At 40.3% G+C, this 17,684-nt stretch overlaps 1 protein-coding gene and 1 long non-coding RNA gene across 5 annotated transcripts in view; one reads left to right on the top strand and one right to left on the bottom strand.

Moving 5' to 3' along the window:
• col27a1b (collagen, type XXVII, alpha 1b) overlaps positions 1-10,473 on the bottom strand; it is a 524,608-nt gene extending 514,135 nt beyond the window's left edge. For both annotated transcript variants that reach the window (XM_067969899.1, XM_067969900.1), the window contains exon 1: positions 9,987-10,473. In XM_067969899.1, the coding sequence (XP_067826000.1) occupies positions 9,987-10,039 (53 nt within the window). In that variant the 5' untranslated portion in view covers positions 10,040-10,473. The remainder of the gene's footprint in view (positions 1-9,986) is intronic.
• Positions 1-17,684, top strand: part of LOC137300667 (uncharacterized) — a 76,627-nt gene that overhangs the window by 18,357 nt on the left and 40,586 nt on the right. The window lies entirely within an intron of this gene.

Here is a 17,684-nt window from a genome sequence, read left to right as displayed (position 1 = left end):
CTCCGGAAATTAGTCACACTTAGCAATCCAAATAAGATTACTAAACTAATGGTATATGTGGCTGGAGAATTTGAACATCTATTGTATTGACAGTAATAAACCAACCACAAATTCAACTGAAGATTTGGGTGTCAGATGGTGCTGAAACAGTCAATCTTATTATTATAGGATCATCCTGGGACTATGCCATGTGTGATTACAGCGATGCAAAGAGATTGTATTAAATTGGAAGAATTTTTTTTTTGTTCAAAGTGTTGCCCTATTTTACAGAAAAAATATTACCCTAAAAGGAATTTGAATTGATGTATTTCAAAATAAATTTTATTTATTGCCAGCATTGGCACCCTTGGAACAAAAACGGAAAATATTGGAAACACTCAGTGGATTAGGCAGAATCTTTCTAGAGAACACAAGTTAACATTTTGGGTACGGAACCCTTCATCAGAACTGGAAAATATTCCAGATGAACAGGGTTTAAAAAGGAACAGAACAAGGGAAAGGTGGTGAAGAACACAAAACGACCATACACCGCCTAAACTTCCAATGAAGCTTAAGGCAAGCTCGAGGCACAGCTCCGCGTCTTTCTACTAGGCACTTAGCTGCCTTCTGGCCATAATATTGACTTATACAACTTCAGAACTTAACTATAGTTCCCATTTTCTCTCTTGACAGTGGTGCTGTCAACATAGTATGGATGTGCCAGTATTTCCAGGGGTGAGGGAGGGGAGCAGGTTGTGCTTAAGGTAGGGACCCCTCCCCCAGTCATAATACCATGCTGGCAGGGTGGTCTGTACCTTTGGTTTCTACCTGCTTTTTTCTTCCATCAGTCTCCTGAGACACTTTGTTAGTTTTTCAAGCTTGCCATTCTACTTAACTATCCCCCTTTAGTTATTCTCATACTCTCTGTGTCTTGTACATGTCTTTAATTTATTTAATTTCTCTCATTATGCTTCCTTTTATCTCATGCGCAAATCAATTCTGCCATTTAACCATCTCCTGTTCTGCATCCAAGCACTTTACAAGTCATTTTATTTCTTTTCCACCTGTGTGCTCCCCCTCCCCTTTCCAATGTTCTGTTTCTTTTGTAATGCTGTTTGTCTGTAATATCGTCCAGTTCTGAGGAAGGCTTCTTTCTTTACTTGAAACATTAACTTGTGTGTTCTCAACAGGGGTTGCCTGACCTGCAGAGTGTTTCCAGCATTTTCTATCTTTGTTTCAGACTTCCAGCATCTGTAGTATTTACAGTAGAAACAGGGTATTGCTTGGTTGGAACGAATACTACAACTATAACATCCCTGTGGTTCTTCTCTGAACTGCCTCCAAGACTGGAGTTTTGCCTCCATTATCTAACTGGAGTTTTGCCTCCATTATCTTACTGGAAGACCAAACCAGTTGCTGGTTACTTTTTCTATGAAGAAATGCTTCCTGACATCAGTCCCGAAATTGCCTTTTACCAGTTTGTATGCATGTCCTACTGTCATGGTTTAACCTAAAATAGTGCTAAAATAAAATAGTAAATTAACCTTCTCTATTCTCCTTAGTGTTTTATCTAACTACAGAATGTCCTCTGTCATTCACCTCCTTTAAGTTTGAAGAGTTTGAGTTTTCTAGCCTTTTCTTATAATTCAGTCATCTGATACTAGTGATCAACCTTGTGTATTCGCTCTGCACTATTCAAGACTTGGATGTTTCTGCTGTTACTAAAACTGAGACCAGTACTCAAGGATAGGTCATGTCTGATTAATGTAGCTGATTTTTTTGAGGAGGTCACTAGCATGGTGGATAGGGGACCGTCTATGGATGCTGTCTATATGGACTTCCAGAAGCATCTGATAAGGTTCCACACAAGAAATTATTAGCAAAAATGAGAGCGCACGGAATTGGAGGTAACCTTGTGACATGGATTGGCAATGGTTGGGAGGTAGGATACAGAGAGAAGGGTTAAAGAGAATATTCTCTGATTGGTGGAATGTGACAAGCGGTGTTCCCCAAGGATCTGTATTGGGGCCTGAGGATTTCACCATATATATTAATAACTTGGATGAAGGAATAGAGAATTGTATATCCAGATTGTATTTTCAGATGATACTAAGTTAAGAGGCATAGTAAGGGGCGTGGAATGGAGTAGGAAGTTACAAAGGGACACAGACCGACTAAGTGAATGTGCAAAACTATGGCAGACAGAGTTCAATGTAGGGAAGAGTGAGGAAATTTGGATCTCAGAAAGACAAATCGGAAAGTTTCTTAACGGTGATCGACTAGGAGCAAAGGAATTTAGGTGTACTAGTGCACAGGTGCAAAAATAATCAAAAAGCCTTTGGAATCTCAAGAGGGTTGGAATTCAAAAGTGAGGAAGTCATGCTTCATTTGTACTGTGCCTTGATCAGACCCCATATGAAGAACTGGATTCAGTTTTGGGCACCGAAGCTCAGGAGAGATACACTAGCCTTGGAAGGGGTACAGCGCAGGGTTGAATTACGAGGACAGGTTAGATAGAATTACATAGAATGTACAGCACAGAAATAGTTCATTCAACAGGTGCATGTCGGTGTTTACCCACCCTACTTCATCTAACCCTATCAACATATCCTTCTATTCCATTCTCCCTCATGTGTTTATCTGGCTTCCCCTTAAATGCATCTATGCTAGTCACCTAACTGTTCCTTGTGATAGCGAGTTCCACATTCTAACCAATCTCTGGGTAAAGAAGTTCCTCCTGAATTCCCTATTGGATTTATTAGTGACTATCTTATATTAATGGCCCCTAGTTCTGGTCTCCCCCCAAGTGGAAACATCTTCTCTACATCTACCCTATTAAACCCTTTCATAATCTTAAAGTCCTCTATCAGGTCACCCCTCACTCTTCTTTTCTAGAGAAAAGAGCGTCAGCCTACTCAATCCTTCCTGATAGGTAAAACCTTTCAGTTCTGGTATCATCCGAGTAAATTTAGGTTGCATAAACTTGGCATGTAATCCATTGAGTTCAGAAGGTTGAGGGTTTATCTAATCAAGGTTTAAAATGGTAAAGGAGTGAAATCGGGAAGTACTTTCTCACACAGAGGGAGTGGAAATCTGGACCTTGATCCCCCAAAAGGCTGTGGATGCTAGTCAATTGAAATTTTCAAGACTGAAACTGAAAGATTTTTGTTGGGTAAGGGTATCAAGGGATATGGAACAAAGGTGGGTAAATGGAGTTGAGGTACAGATCAGTTTTGATCTAACTGAATGGCGGAACTGGCTCGAGGACCAGAATGACCTAGCCCTGTTCCTATGTTTTTCTGATATCTACTGTGATGGGCAGGGTTCCGTGGTACCAGTGCAAACTCAGAAAATTTAGGTTATTTTCTCATCAGCCCTCCAGTGCAGACGATGACTTACACAACTTCAGCTGTCTCTCTGGTTATGCTGCCTGATTCTTCATTACATTCTCTTTTATCCTTGAGCTGTTTTACTCTTCTTTCGTCTTCCTATTGCCTTCATTGTATTTTCACTGCCTAAATATGATGACCTTAATACACCACGCAGCATTTTTGTAGCATTGTAAAAATCTGTTTACTGACTCTGCCTATACTCTTAACCTTATCCTCCCCTCTTTGTTTTGGTAAACCCTATGAAGGGGCTGTCCTATCTGTTCTATTACCAATTCTGAAGGAATATTTTTCCGAATATTTGCTAGTGGCAGGGAGCCTTGACTTCCTGCAGCACAAATCAACAAATCGCAGGTCCACTGCCTGCAATGTTCTGTCCACAATTAACAGAAATCGCAGGCAGAATGCTTGTTATTTTCGAATATGCATAGCTCCTGACTGCCAGTGCATATTTAGAAAGTTGGCCCCAGTGTATCCACACAAAATGTTAACTTTCCTTTTCTTTCAGATGCTAATGGATCTTCTCTGCATTTCTAGAACTTTCTGTTTTTAATATACAAAACCCATACTCATTTAATACAGACACAAACCCTCCCATCATCCAGCAAATACAAATTTTTCTACTTGTTCAATACTGATACAAACACTCTGACTCACTAAGCTCAGATAAAGATCCTCTCCTTCATTCAAAGCACAAAACCTTCCCCCCCACCCCCACTCTCTCCACACACAGGTTCAACACTTGATCAGTATAGATACCCTTGCTCTCATTCGATGCACAGATACAAATCCTTTCTTTTGTTCAGTAGTCACAAGCTTTCCCTATCATTCAGCATGGATCTCATTCAATGCAGATACAAAACTTTCCCCTTGTTGAGTAGTTACAAACCCTCCTCCTTATTCAGCAAACAGATAAAAATTCTCATTCTTATTCAGTACAATTACAAACCCTCCCTCTCATTCAGTACAAGGATATAAGCCCTTATCATCATTCAGTAGAGGTATCATCCCTCCCTCTTGTTCTGTACACAGATATAAACTCACACCTTTTTGTAATCCATACTTTCTTTTTGTCGCCTGTAACCTTTACACAGCTACCTTTTCTTAGAAGGTCAGTGAGATTGGGGTCTTGGACATCTTCATGCCCTAGCCAATCAACTAGAATAATTTTTGCATGGCTTGCCACTTGCCAAGTAGAAATAATTTTTCCACTTAACTAAATTAATAGTTTAATTACCAAAAGCTAAGTCTAGAGGAAAGCAAATCAATTGTCTTCACTGTCCAGCTGATCTTTAGATCAAGAAAGAAGCATGAACTGAATCCTATACAATGACCAGGAATTCAAAATTAAATCTCAGGGCCAGAAGTGGGCTGGGGGAAAATTCTCCTGGCAAGGCTACTGTCATCATCTCTCCCACCAGCAAATCATACTCACAGAAATAAAGTATAGGAATTTATTGCTTTCACTCCTACCTGAAGTGGATAAATACCCCAATTGATTTATTTTCCAAATCCCAGATTTAGCCTTGGTTCTATGTTACTTTTATTAAAATTTAGATTGAGATTCCCCAATGGCTCAACTGTTTAAGGCAGCGAGTAGCCGACCTATACAGACAAAGGAGAGCTCAGGTTTGATCCTCGTTCTGTGCTGAGTTAGCTGGTCTCAGCCAGGGCAATAGCAGGGGCACAACAATTGACCTCAACACTGCGTTGGGGGAGGACAAGAAATTGGCCAGGTTTTCAGCACCAATATTGGCCATGTCAGATATTAAGATCCTGAAGAGATTTGTAGCTGAGGAGGATGTGAAGAGAGCTTTCATTGGATATTAATTCTATGGCTAGATGTGAGGTTCTGGGGCATATGTTAATTTCATGAGCTAGACGTCAGTACCCCTAAAATGTGTTAATACATTGGGGTGAATCAAATGGTAAATATTGGGGGCTACTTGATAATTAGCATGATCCAGCGTCACCAGTCTTCCACTTTTCCTTCCTTCACTGTGGAGAAGTACCTACCCTGCAGTTGGCACCTGTCTGTACATGGTTGAGATTGGGAGCTCAACATTTGGGGAAATGTTGCGTTCACCAGAATGATACCAGGGCTTAAAGGGTTAAATTATGAGGACCGGTTGCATAAAAAGCTTGATTGCCCTTGAGTTTCAAAGGTTATGGGGTGATCTAATCGAGGTATTTAAAATAATAATGGAATTCGATAGGGTAGATACAGAGAAATTATTTCCACTGGTGGGGGAATCCAGAACGAGGCATAATCTTAAAATTAGAGCTAGACAATTTAGGGGAGAAATCAGGAAGCATTTTTTCACACAAAGGGTAGTGGAAATCTGGAACTCTCTCCCCCAGTTGGCTGTCGATGCTGGGACAATTGAAATTTTCAAGATTGATTGACAAGATTTTTGTTGGGTAAGTGTATTAAGGGATATGGAACTAAGATGTTGTGGGATTCCTACATAAATACCTTTGAATAGAACCTTTGAATAGCTTGGTAATATTTGTAAATGCAGTATAGCCCTAAAGATGTCTACCATGATTTTCCACAATTTCACACATTTACACTAAACACAATTTTCCTTCATGATTTAAATTAGAAGGCAAATAATGTAAAAAGTTCGCATTTTTATCTGGCAAAATATAAACAATAGCTAAAATGATTTGGTACTGACTGCTGCATACTAGCTGCTGACTGACGCGAGGTGTATGGTACATTCTGTAGGAAATTTCTATAGATAAATGGGTACTTGTTAAGGCAGTGGGGGGGGGGGGGGGGTGGTACAGTGCCACAGTGTGTTGGACCTCCAGTGATTTCCCCAAATGTTGAGTTCCTAGACCATGTACAATAGGTGCCAGGTGCAGGTAGGCACTTCTCCACTGAGAAAGAAAGAAACATAAGAACATAAGAACATAAGAAATTGGAGCAGGAGTAGGCCAATCGGCCCCTCGAGCCTGCTCCGCCATTCAATAAGATCATGGCTGATCTGATCCCAACCACCAATCTAAAGAACACAAGAAGTCGGAGCAGGACCCGGCCACATAGCCCCTGGGCCCTCTCCGCCACCCACAGGGCATTGACAAATCCGAACTCAGCTTCATGTCCAATTTCCTGCCCGCTCCCCATAACCCCTAATTCCCTTTACTTCTAGGAAACTGTCTATTTCTGTTTTAAATTTATCTAATGATGTAGCTTCCACAGCTTCCTGGGGCAGCAAATTCCACAGACCTACCACCCTCTGAGTGAAGAAGTTTCTCCTCATCTCAGTTTTGAAAGAGCAGCCCCTTATTCTAAGATTATGCCCCCTAGTTCTAGTTTCACCCATCTTTGGGAACATCCTTACTGCATCCACCCGATCAAGACCCTTCACAATCTTATATGTTTCAATAAGATCGCCTCTCATTCTTCTGAACTCCAATGAGTAGAGTCCCAATCTACTCAACCTCTCCTCATATGTCCGCCCCAAAATACTGCCATGGGATCTTTTACATCCACCTGAGAGGTTTAACCGCTCATCCAAAAGACGGCACCTCCGACAGTGCAGCGTTCCCTCAGTACTGCACTGGGAAGTGTCGGCCTAGATTTTGTGCTCAAGTCTCTGGAGTGGGACTTGAACCCACGACCTTCTGACTCAGAGGCGAGAGTGCTACCCACTGAGTCACAGCTGACTGGTGACCCTGGATCATGCTAATACACCTCCTAGTGGTTGACTAAACTGTAGCATTAGCCGAGGAATGAACTGATCTGTATGTAGTCTGTCATCTCAGCCACAAAAAATGCATGACATGGAAAAGCTACAGGAGAACCTGGAGAGGAAAATACGTAAAATAGCCAAACAAAGTTTTGTGTATTGCACACACCTATCACACAAAAAATCATGATTGGCTGAAATTTCCCCCCCCCCAATCAGAATTTTAACACATATTCCACCACCTCGCTCACAAAATTAAGTCCAATATTTCAATCACACTTCTGACTACATAATAACACATTAAGTATTACACACAGTAACACTCCTGTCATTAGAAAACAACATGTCCTCCAACTCACTGTGAGTAACACCATGGAAAATCCACTAGTTAACTTAAAAATGTTATTTGACTGTCTCCACTACATAGGTATATAGTCACAGAACTAATTGTGAACTAGAGCAGAACAATACATAAAAGATGTACAAGGCATTCAACTAAGTGGCTCTGAAGATTTCACAAACTGTGAGAGCAAATCCAAGCAGAATCCCCAAACTGAGTTACTGACACATAACTGACTCATAACATTTATTATGGTTTATAATATGATCTGGATTTTCTGCCCATTGACAATGAACAAGCAGAAAATCTAGCCCATATATAATCTATAATTTTCATTTTTTCCCAACACCATGTGGTAGATACATCAGACATAGTTACAAGTACTGTAATGTTGGTAAAGGAGTTATAAAAATGGTAGCGGGAATACAGAACATATATGGAATCACATGACCAGTATTATATTACCAATTTGTTTTCCGATAGAGCATAGTGAAATATAACTAATGACCACTGGGCAAGATATCATACGAACCTCTATTGGGCTAAAGAGGTTAATGTTCTATCCTATAGGCTCCTTCAACGTAAAAATGGGCAGGACTATGAACAGAGGTTAAGCAGTCCAGTTCAAAAGAAACCACTATAGATTTGAATCACAGTCTCCACTACAGAGAAATATTCACAATGCTAACTACAGACTGGCAGACTTCCAGTAGTATAGTACAGAGAAACCTCTGTGGATTAAAGTTATGGTGCAGTTATTGTATGCTTCTACGGTCTTCAGTAACTGAACACAATACGTCATAGTGTATTGTTAAGATCTCCTTTACGCATTTTAACCTAAAAATTTATAACTGATCCACATATTGAAAATCTAGATTTTTCTTAACTATTCTTGATCCTTCACTGCCCTTTATGAAATAAAAATGAAAATCAATGCGATGACTTAAAAACTTTGAATAATTAATAGTCACTGCTCTTTCAAAACACCCACAATGTCTACATTGCACCTCCAAAAACACAATTTGATACAAGCTTACAACATCGATATTAAGTCAAATGAATAAAACTAGAGCATTTCTTGATTTATAAACAAAAAAGGGTAGTTGCGTTATTTTGATACAGAGAGCGGAGATGCAGCAATGCATTATGTAAATTCCTGCCTTCTGAATGTGCCTCGTTTATTTGGACCGTCGGACATTCCATCGGTTTTTAGATCAGCCTGAAACTAGCCACCGATTCTCATCCAACTGAAATCAGCGGAGATGCCTTTAAAAAAATTAAAGGACATGCATCTTAATTGGAGACGCGTTGTGTTACACTAACTCAAGACCGATCAGAATTGTCTTAATTTTTGGTATGCCCCCAGCCCAGCTCAATTCTCCAGGGACTTTTTCAGCTGTCACAAAAAAGGAAAGGGAAGGAAGGGATACTGCTTTAACCTCGGCATAGGACCTTATATTTCCCTCTCCCTCTCTCACCTGAACTTTCACCGGATTGTCAACGTACACTGCGCTCTGCGAACGATTCAAGTTGGTTAGAAGTTGCCTGGTTGTGCAAACAGAGACTTTGCGAAATTAATTCTGTCTGAGATGTAGCCTGATTCGATACTGGAAGAAAAGCCCTTTCTCTAAGAGTTTGGAAATGCTTCACAGCGCAGTGCAATACAGCATTGCGAGTTCAGGCACCGTCTCTAAATTACTCACCTCATTTCAAATCAGGATACAGAAGTTATGTCTGAGCAAATGCAGGGTTGCTGAATATATTCAAAATAATACTTCAGACATAAACTATGGAAAGGCTTACCCTGAGTTTGTTGAAATACCAGTTTATGGTTAACACTCATTCACTACATTAACTTGTATAGCACATTTAAATATTTTCATTCTTTGCCCGAAACTTTAGTTTTGCAAGAATACATAACAAATTAGTAGGTAGTTGTAATATTATAAACATTGCTGCACCCTTAACACAAGAAACACTCAATTCTTATTTCTATTTACATTAGAAATAAATTGGAGATTCGTTTAATAAAAATGCAAAAAAGTACTACAATCCATTCGACTTTTGCAGTTGTTCCCTAATTTGTAACTGACAGATCTGAAGCTTGTCTGCCTGGCGGTGGAAACGGGAAGATGAATTCACATGGACCTCCATCTCATCCACACCACCACAACCTGGCACCTCTTCTTAAGTCCAAAAGCTAAAATCTGCTTCTCTTGATTGAAATGTAACATGTTATCCTAAACATATTACATTGTCAATAAAGGCTTTTAAGTCTATAATTCTGAGATATAACGGATACGAGTCACGGTTTTCCAAATGTGGGTATGATTTTATTACGCTACACTGATAAGCATTATATTTTAAAATACATATAAGTACATCCGTTCCCTCGTGGGATATCAAGGGTTGCGACCCTTCCTTTTCATTTGTCACTTGGGATGTTTGCGTTAGACAGGGATTTTCCTGATAATTTTTAGAAACAGAAATCCGGATTTAAATCACTTCCTGTCCACTCTTAGCCCGGAGCTACGGAGTATCGGAATTTGTCAAAAGCTTTCGTTAAGTTTTGAGACTCACCCCCCGAAGGCAGCAGGTTTGCTGTTGGAGTCCGGGACTGCCGCCGTCTCCATCCCGTTACTTCATTCTCTTTCTGAGTCCCATTGGGCAGAAAAGAGACACATCTGACAACATCTGCCTGTTCACTCCATTGACTTCTTGGAAACTTTTAAGCAAAAAAATGGCTTGGGGAAAGCAAGTAAAATTTAGAGCCGATTTAACTCTTGAATATCGAAATATGCCGGCCTCTCGATGTGTCACGCCGACCCTCAATCCCATTTAACTGCGAGCAGATGAAGAATGTTACCAGCGATCAGGAAACACTGCAGATTTCTTTTATATGTTGTATAAAAACAAACCTTTAGGAAAAAAAAGCTGTAAATCCCAGCGGGACCGACCGAAAGGCATGAGGGGGGGTCTTACCCTCAGCCTGAAATCTTCAGAGCTGATGCCCGGTCCCACTCCCACCATGAATAACCCGGGGGTCTCGACATTTCCGAGCCGAACTAACTCCGACTGAAACCGCTCGAAAGCAGCTGGAGAGGGCAAAAGAAGGATTTCAAAGCGAGGAAGTTTTTTTTTAAAAAAACTCTCTACCGCCGCCGGACGGCAAGGAATGCAATCTGCAATCTGACACTGGCAGAGAAAAAAATCAAGGCCCTGATTGACAAAGCTTTTGCACATCTGCCAAATGCAGTTTTCTGTAAAACTAATTGCAAGTAACTGAATTATTCAGCAAAAAAAACTGTAGAAAACTACAATTGGAAAAACTTGTGAACCTGGGCCTCATAGATTTCAATCAGTTATTTTTAATAAGTATGGTTTTACCTTTGGTGGGCTACAAAAAGGTATTATACTGTGCAAAATTAATGATGTGGAGATGCCGGTGATGGACTGGGGTGGACAAATGTAAGGAATCTTACAACACCAGGTTATAGTCCAACAAATTTATTTTAAAATCACAAGCTTTCGGAGATTATCCCCTTCACCTGACGAAGGGGATAATCTCCGAAAGCTTGTGATTTTAAAATAAATTTGTTGGACTATAACCTGGTGTTGTAAGATTCCTTACATTTGTGCAAAATTAATAGCAGCTTGAGATTATATACTGCATGATAACATGGATCTAGCAAAATCGGTTTGATACTATGTAGCTTTTAAAAGGCACATTTTAAAATCGAACAGTAGTAACTAAAACGAAAAGAATGTTATAAACATGTTAGACCTAAGATATAATAGGTTAAGAATGACACATCTGAATCTGAGATCAAAATAGAATGTAGTACAAATTGCAGTAATACCAGGGTACTGTGTAAGATCAATTCTCTTCCTCAACCAATATATTTGTGGTGGAAATTGGTTATTAAACCAAACTTGTAAACTACAGCGTTGTGTAGGTTCAATGTCTTGACTGTGTGCGCGGAGCTTTCCTGTGAAGTGTTGCCTCATTTTACTCCCAAATGTTCATATTATAGATTACATAAAATTTAAAATATAATGAAAATGTCGCCCTGGGACTAAAAGGAGGCTTGAGTTCTTTACTGCATAATTAAAAGTTGTAGTTTAGGAAGTAAAATATCTACCATTTATTTGTTAACGATTTAGTGATGTATATGTATGCATTTATTGGTGTGTATGGTATGATAGTAACCGTGTATCTGTAATGGTTCACTGATATAAGTTTGTGCGCATGTACAGGGTTGTGAATCCCTTGGGTATGCAATTACGGTTTGTAGTTTAGGAAATACATATATATATATATGTGTGTGTATTAGGTGACGATTTAATTGCGTATGCTGGAGAATGATAGTGAAGATCATTGAATATACCCTGCCTGTGTATCACTGAGCGGTTGGCAGAGCTTCCCTGTGTTTGTTATTAAAGTGGTTGACCGAGATTGCTTGTAATTGAAGAATTTAAAGATTCCCTGTGGCAAATTATTTAGTGAAGATTCTGTTTGCGTGTTACTGAAGGATTAAGCAGAGATGCTGCGTTTGTGCATTATTGAAAGCTTTTTAGTTTAATGAAGATGCTGGGTGTATTAGGGTGATCCTGTATTTATCTCTATTGAACTACATGTTCCTTTTTTTGAATGTTGGCAAAATCCAACAGGATGTTCTGTTTTTTCGTAGAACAAGGAGAGTTTGTAACCAGGTTCTGCATGGGTGTGTTGGTATACATTTGTGAATACCTGATAATGTGCATGACCTTTTGTACGCCTGCGAATGTATGTATACCTTTTGCCCACGTGATTAAATAAATGTGTGCAACTGTGCATCAGTGGTGTGTACGTATGATTGGAGATGTATGTGCCGCGATTTCAATGAATACGTGTATACATCTGCAGATGAATTTGGGCAGGATATGCACACGTGTATGAATGTGGCGGAGGTTTGCGTGGGTGGTGGAGGGTTTGGTTGGATACATGTGTGTAAACACAGTTACGATGTGTACATTAGGAACTGTCCAAACGCTTGTTCTTCAATACTATTGAACCAAGTGCTCTAACGGAGATCATCTGCATTAACTGTCTGGACAAACCAATCAGCAAACATAACATCAAACGTGTGAAGACATTGCGTCTTTTTCAGATGAAAGGTGTTTCTGATCGATAATTAAATTACTTGCTGCAACTATACATTTAAGGACAAATACTCCAGCGAATGCCCACTGTTAATGGGGGCAAAAAGAAAACTGGCTACAGAGACAGTTCAGATCGTTCCGAAAAATCGTTATGTTTCTAGCAAAGAACAACTCCCAAATGTCCCATTACAATGCATTTCCAGCTCTCTCCCCTTTCATATTTTCCTGTAATAGCCATATGAACTTTATGGCAGTCAGCTGTTTGGATGGAAACTTTTAGCCTCGTGTTCCGCTGGATCTCGCTATGCTGAATCACAGCTCTAGAAACCCACACAAAGAAATCTATCCAAAAATCTGAAAAGAGCTCTCAAACATTCAGGATGCATTTAGGGAGAATTTGTTGCATTCCTGCTCGCATAATTACAAGATGCCAATATTTCAGACAAAGACAGTTCTTAAAAGCGAAAGTGTCTAATCAATCAAATGTATGCTCTTTCCAAGATCCTCGCCATAATTTTGAATTAAACACAAAATAGAAATCACAGCTACAAGTTTTATGAAACCCTCAGGTACGACTGAATCATTTTCGGACATACATAGGGCATTTGAAACTGGTATTTGTTAAGAGTAGTTATCGACAAGATGGGGAAAAAAGCTCGTTAAGGACGTTTCTGAGAAAATGAGGTAATCCCAATTAACTTGTTCTATGCACTCCGGGATTTCCACGATCTTTCCGACCCAACGAAGAAATTCTGCTTTAAAGTTAAACCGAAAGAAACTTACTTTTTTGCGAGTGTAGAGCGTCTGCAATCTCTCCTTCGAGTCGCTAAATACATTTGTATGCATTTGTCCCAGTAGCTAAATCCAAGCTTTAATCAGAACGTGACTCGAGAGCTGGCCCACAGAATGGAGCCCCTTGCATTCATTGGGTAAGGAGCGAAAAGTTTCCCCCAACAGAAAAAATAGAAGTTCCCCCCACCCCCCCACCCCTAGTTCGGACAACAATCCTAAAGTGTGCTAACTGTTACGGGGGTGTGCTTGCAGTTCCAGGAGTGGGTTCTCTTCTTTTCCTGACGATTACTCATTGAGGACAATCCAGTTTACAGGGGGCTCTGGTACCTGGTGGAGTTGCAGGACGAGAGGAGCCGAACTGCGACGAAGTTGAACGCACGCTGGCTGGGAACTGACGATCGCTCTTTTCCTTTTAAATAGCGATTTGCTACTGACTGGGGTTTTGGCTCAAGTGCCTTAGGTGTCCGGTTTCACCACACATTCGACTTAATGAGCCTGGATCCTGCCTCCAGGGCATGACACTAGCTTTATAACTCGCCCTTCTCTCAAATGGCACTAAATTAAGTAACTCCTTCACTCTCTCTCTCGCATAACCCCTCACTTAAATGCCACTAACTTCATTCACAACTTCAGTCGCTAAAATAGCACTTCCCATATACGTTCACTCTCCCAAACATTACTTCCAGCTCTTTCAAATAAGAAACTTCCGAACTCGCCCAAATGGCGGTAACTCATGTCCATCACACTTTCAAAATAACAGATTCTCCATCTCTTAAACTCTTAACTTTCTTACTATTCCAAAATGTAAATCAAATGCCTCAAACGGTAGAATTCACCCACTTCTCAAATGACAATGAGGGCGGCTACACTGCAACTTTAGTGTAACTTGCTATATTGATGCTAAAGTGTAGTAGAAAACTGGAGTCAGGGTTCATTGACTTTAGAAAAATAGGGTGTGAGAGGTCCTGGAGGCGACAGTCTTGGATTTGGCACTGCATGGAGCAGTAGTGTGATGTTAAATCAGGTTTAAATATACTCATAGGTCTTTGATTTAACTGTTTTAGAGAGTGTACAAATGCTTCCACCTATGCTCCTTAAACATTTAAAATGTAACTGCTATAAGAGGCACTCTGCCCATTCCTATCACCAGGCATAAGCAGAGCTCTCTCCTAGGCAGCAGAATTGCAGTTCCAGCCAGGTAGTATAAATAGGGAACACAAACAAAAAGTGCTGGAAACACTCAGCAGGTCTGGCAGCATCTGTAGAAAGCAGACAAGTTAACCTTTCAGGTATGGACCCTCTTCTGATGAAGGGTCCATCCCTGAAATATTAACTTGTCTATTCACTCCACAGCTTCTGGCAGGCCTCTGAGTGTTTCCAGCATTTTCTGTTTTTGTTTCAGATTTTCAGCATTTGCAGTATTTTGCTTTTTGTAGTATAAACAGGGTACTGCTCAGCTAGAACTAATAATACAACTATGACTTCCCTGTGGTTCTTCTCTGAACTGCCTCCAAGGCTAGGTTGTCTGACTCCCTTGTGTCCCGCTGAGCACAACTGGACACAGTATTCAAGGTGAAGTCTGACCAGGGCACTATACAGTTTGAGTATGACTTGCTCTGACTTGTACTCTACTGCCTTGGCTATATAGTTCAGCATTCTGTTTGTTTTGGTGATTGCTGCTCTGAAGTGATTGGACATGTTGAGTGTCAAGTCTACCAGGACCCCTAAATCTCTTTCAACTTCATCTTTACCTATTTCAAAACCATCCATGAAATACATGTGTTACTCCACTGCCTCTGTGTTGTGAGACTGCTCCTCTGACATCCAGTCCTGGATGAGCTGAAATTTCCTTCAACTAAACATTGGGAAGACCGATGGCATTGTCTTTGGCCCCTGCCACAAACTCTGTTCCCTCGCCACCAATTCCATCTCCCTCCCTGGCCACTGTCTCAGGCTGAACCAGATTGCAACCTTGGGGTCCAATATGACCGAGCTGAGCTTCGGATCCCATATCCTCTCCACCACAAAGACTGCCTACTTCCACCTCCATAACATCACCCACCTCTGCCCCTGCCTCAGCCCATCTGCTGCTGAAACCCTCATCCGTGCTTTTGTTACCGCTAGACTCAACTATACCAATGCTCTCCTAGCCAGCCTCCCATCTTCCACCCTCCATAAATTTCAGCTCATCCAAAACTCTGCTGCTCATATCCTAACTCACACCAAGTCCCGTTCACCCATCACCCCTGTCCTCGCTGACCTACATTGGCTCCCAGTCCACCAAAGCCTCAATTTTAAAATTCTCATCCTCATATTCAAATCCCTCCAAGACCTTGCACCTCCCTATCTCTGTAAACTTCTCCAGCCCTACAACTCTCCGAAAACTCTGCGTTCCTCCAACTCTGACCTCTTATGCATCCCCCACTTCCTTCAGCCTAAGCTCAGGAATTCCCTACCTATACCTCTGTCTCTCCACCTCTCTCTCCTCTTTTAAGACGCTCCTTAAAATCTACCTCTTTTACCAAGCTTTTGGTCACCTAATATCTCCTTCTTTGGCTTTGTGTCAATTTTTGTCCGATTCCAGTCCTGTGAAGTGCCTTGGGTCGTAAGGTGCTATATAAATGCATGTTGTTGTTGCATGTTTCTTCTTCATATGTGCAGCACACTTGTCTGTATTATATCTGGTATTCTTCTGATCTTCTCACATGCATATTTTGTCCAACTCAATTTGTATTTCTTGAGCTACCTCCACAGAATCAACTCCTCCACCTACTCAGAATTAATTGCTCCACCTACTCAGAATCAACTGCTCTACCTTATGTGATTTAATCTGAAAATTTAAACAATTTGCATTGAGCTTCTCAATCCAAATGTTTCATGTAAATAAATAAACAGTAGTGATCCCATACTGATTTCCTGGGGAATCTCACTCAGCAATTACCCCTTCCTGACATAACTCCTCTAACTAATACCCATGGTTTTCTACTCTTCTGCAAATTTCTTATCCATTTCTAATGTTTATGCTGAATCCTCACCTAATCTAATCTAGTCTAGTAGCCCTTCATGTGGAACTTTATAAAATGCTTTTTAGAAGTCCAGGTAAACCATGTTACAGGGCTACGGGGAAAGGGCGGGGGAGTGGGACTAGCTGGATTGCTCTTGCATGGAGCCGGCGCAGACTCGATGGGCTGAATGGCCTCCTTCCATGCTGTAACCTTTCTAGATTCTATGTTGTAAGGCTTCCCACAGTCTAGTTAGGAAGGCAAAGAAAAGCTACGAAATTAAATTATCAAGGAATATAAAAAGAAATAGTAAAGTATTCTACAGACACATAAATAACAAAAGAAAAATCAGGATAGGGATAAGGCCACTAAAGGATAAACTCACAGGTAATGATGGCAAAATGGCAGGAATATTAAATAATTACTTTGCCTCAGTATTTACCAGGGAGACTAACATGGTGGGCATGACATTAGAAGAAAGATATAAAGACGTTTAAGATAGAAAGGAGAGAGATAATTGATAAACTAATCAAACTTAGAGAGGATAAAACACCTGGTCTGGATGGATTGCATCTGTGCCTTTTAAAAGAAATTCGGGAAGATATAGCAGAAAAACTATTACATATATATAAAAAATCATTAGAAAAGGGAATAGTGCCAGAGAACTGGCAGGCAGCTAATGTGATTCCTAAATTTAAAAAGGGAGATAGAATCAGTCCAGGGAACTATAGACCAATTAGCTTAACATCTGTGGCAAGAAAGATAATGGAATCCTTACTCAAAGATGTAATAGGATAACATCTAGAAGCTGAAAATATAATAAAGAATAGTCAGCACGGATTTCAAAAGGGAAGGTCATGCTTGATCAACCTTATTGAATTCTTTGAAGAAATAACATAAAGGGTAGACAAGGGTAATGTAGTAGATGTAATATATTTGGATTTTCAAATGGCCTTCAATAAGATACCACATAGTAGACTCATGACTAAAGTCAGAGCATGTGGAGTCAGGGGACAAATAGCAGAATAGATCGCAAGCTGGCTACAAAACAGAATGTAGGGGTTAATAGTAGTTACTCAGACTGGCAAAAGGTGGGAAGTGCTGTTCCACAAGGATCAGTGCTGAGACCACTGTTGTTCACCATTTACATAAATGATTTGGACTCAGGGATCAGAAGCACAATTTCAAAATTTGCGAATGACACCAAATTGAGGGGTATAGTCAACACCAAGGAGTACTGCGACAAAATACAGGAAGACATTAATAAACTTGCAGAATGGGCGTGTAATTGGCAAATGAATTTCAATATAAATGAGTGTGAGGTATTACATTTTGGTAGAAA

The sequence above is a fragment of the Heptranchias perlo genome, chromosome 31 (assembly GCF_035084215.1).
Source record: "Heptranchias perlo isolate sHepPer1 chromosome 31, sHepPer1.hap1, whole genome shotgun sequence".
Taxonomy (NCBI): domain Eukaryota; kingdom Metazoa; phylum Chordata; class Chondrichthyes; order Hexanchiformes; family Hexanchidae; genus Heptranchias; species Heptranchias perlo.
The sequence above is the reverse complement of the archived record's forward strand: the minus strand, read 5'-3'. Positions and strand labels throughout refer to the sequence as shown.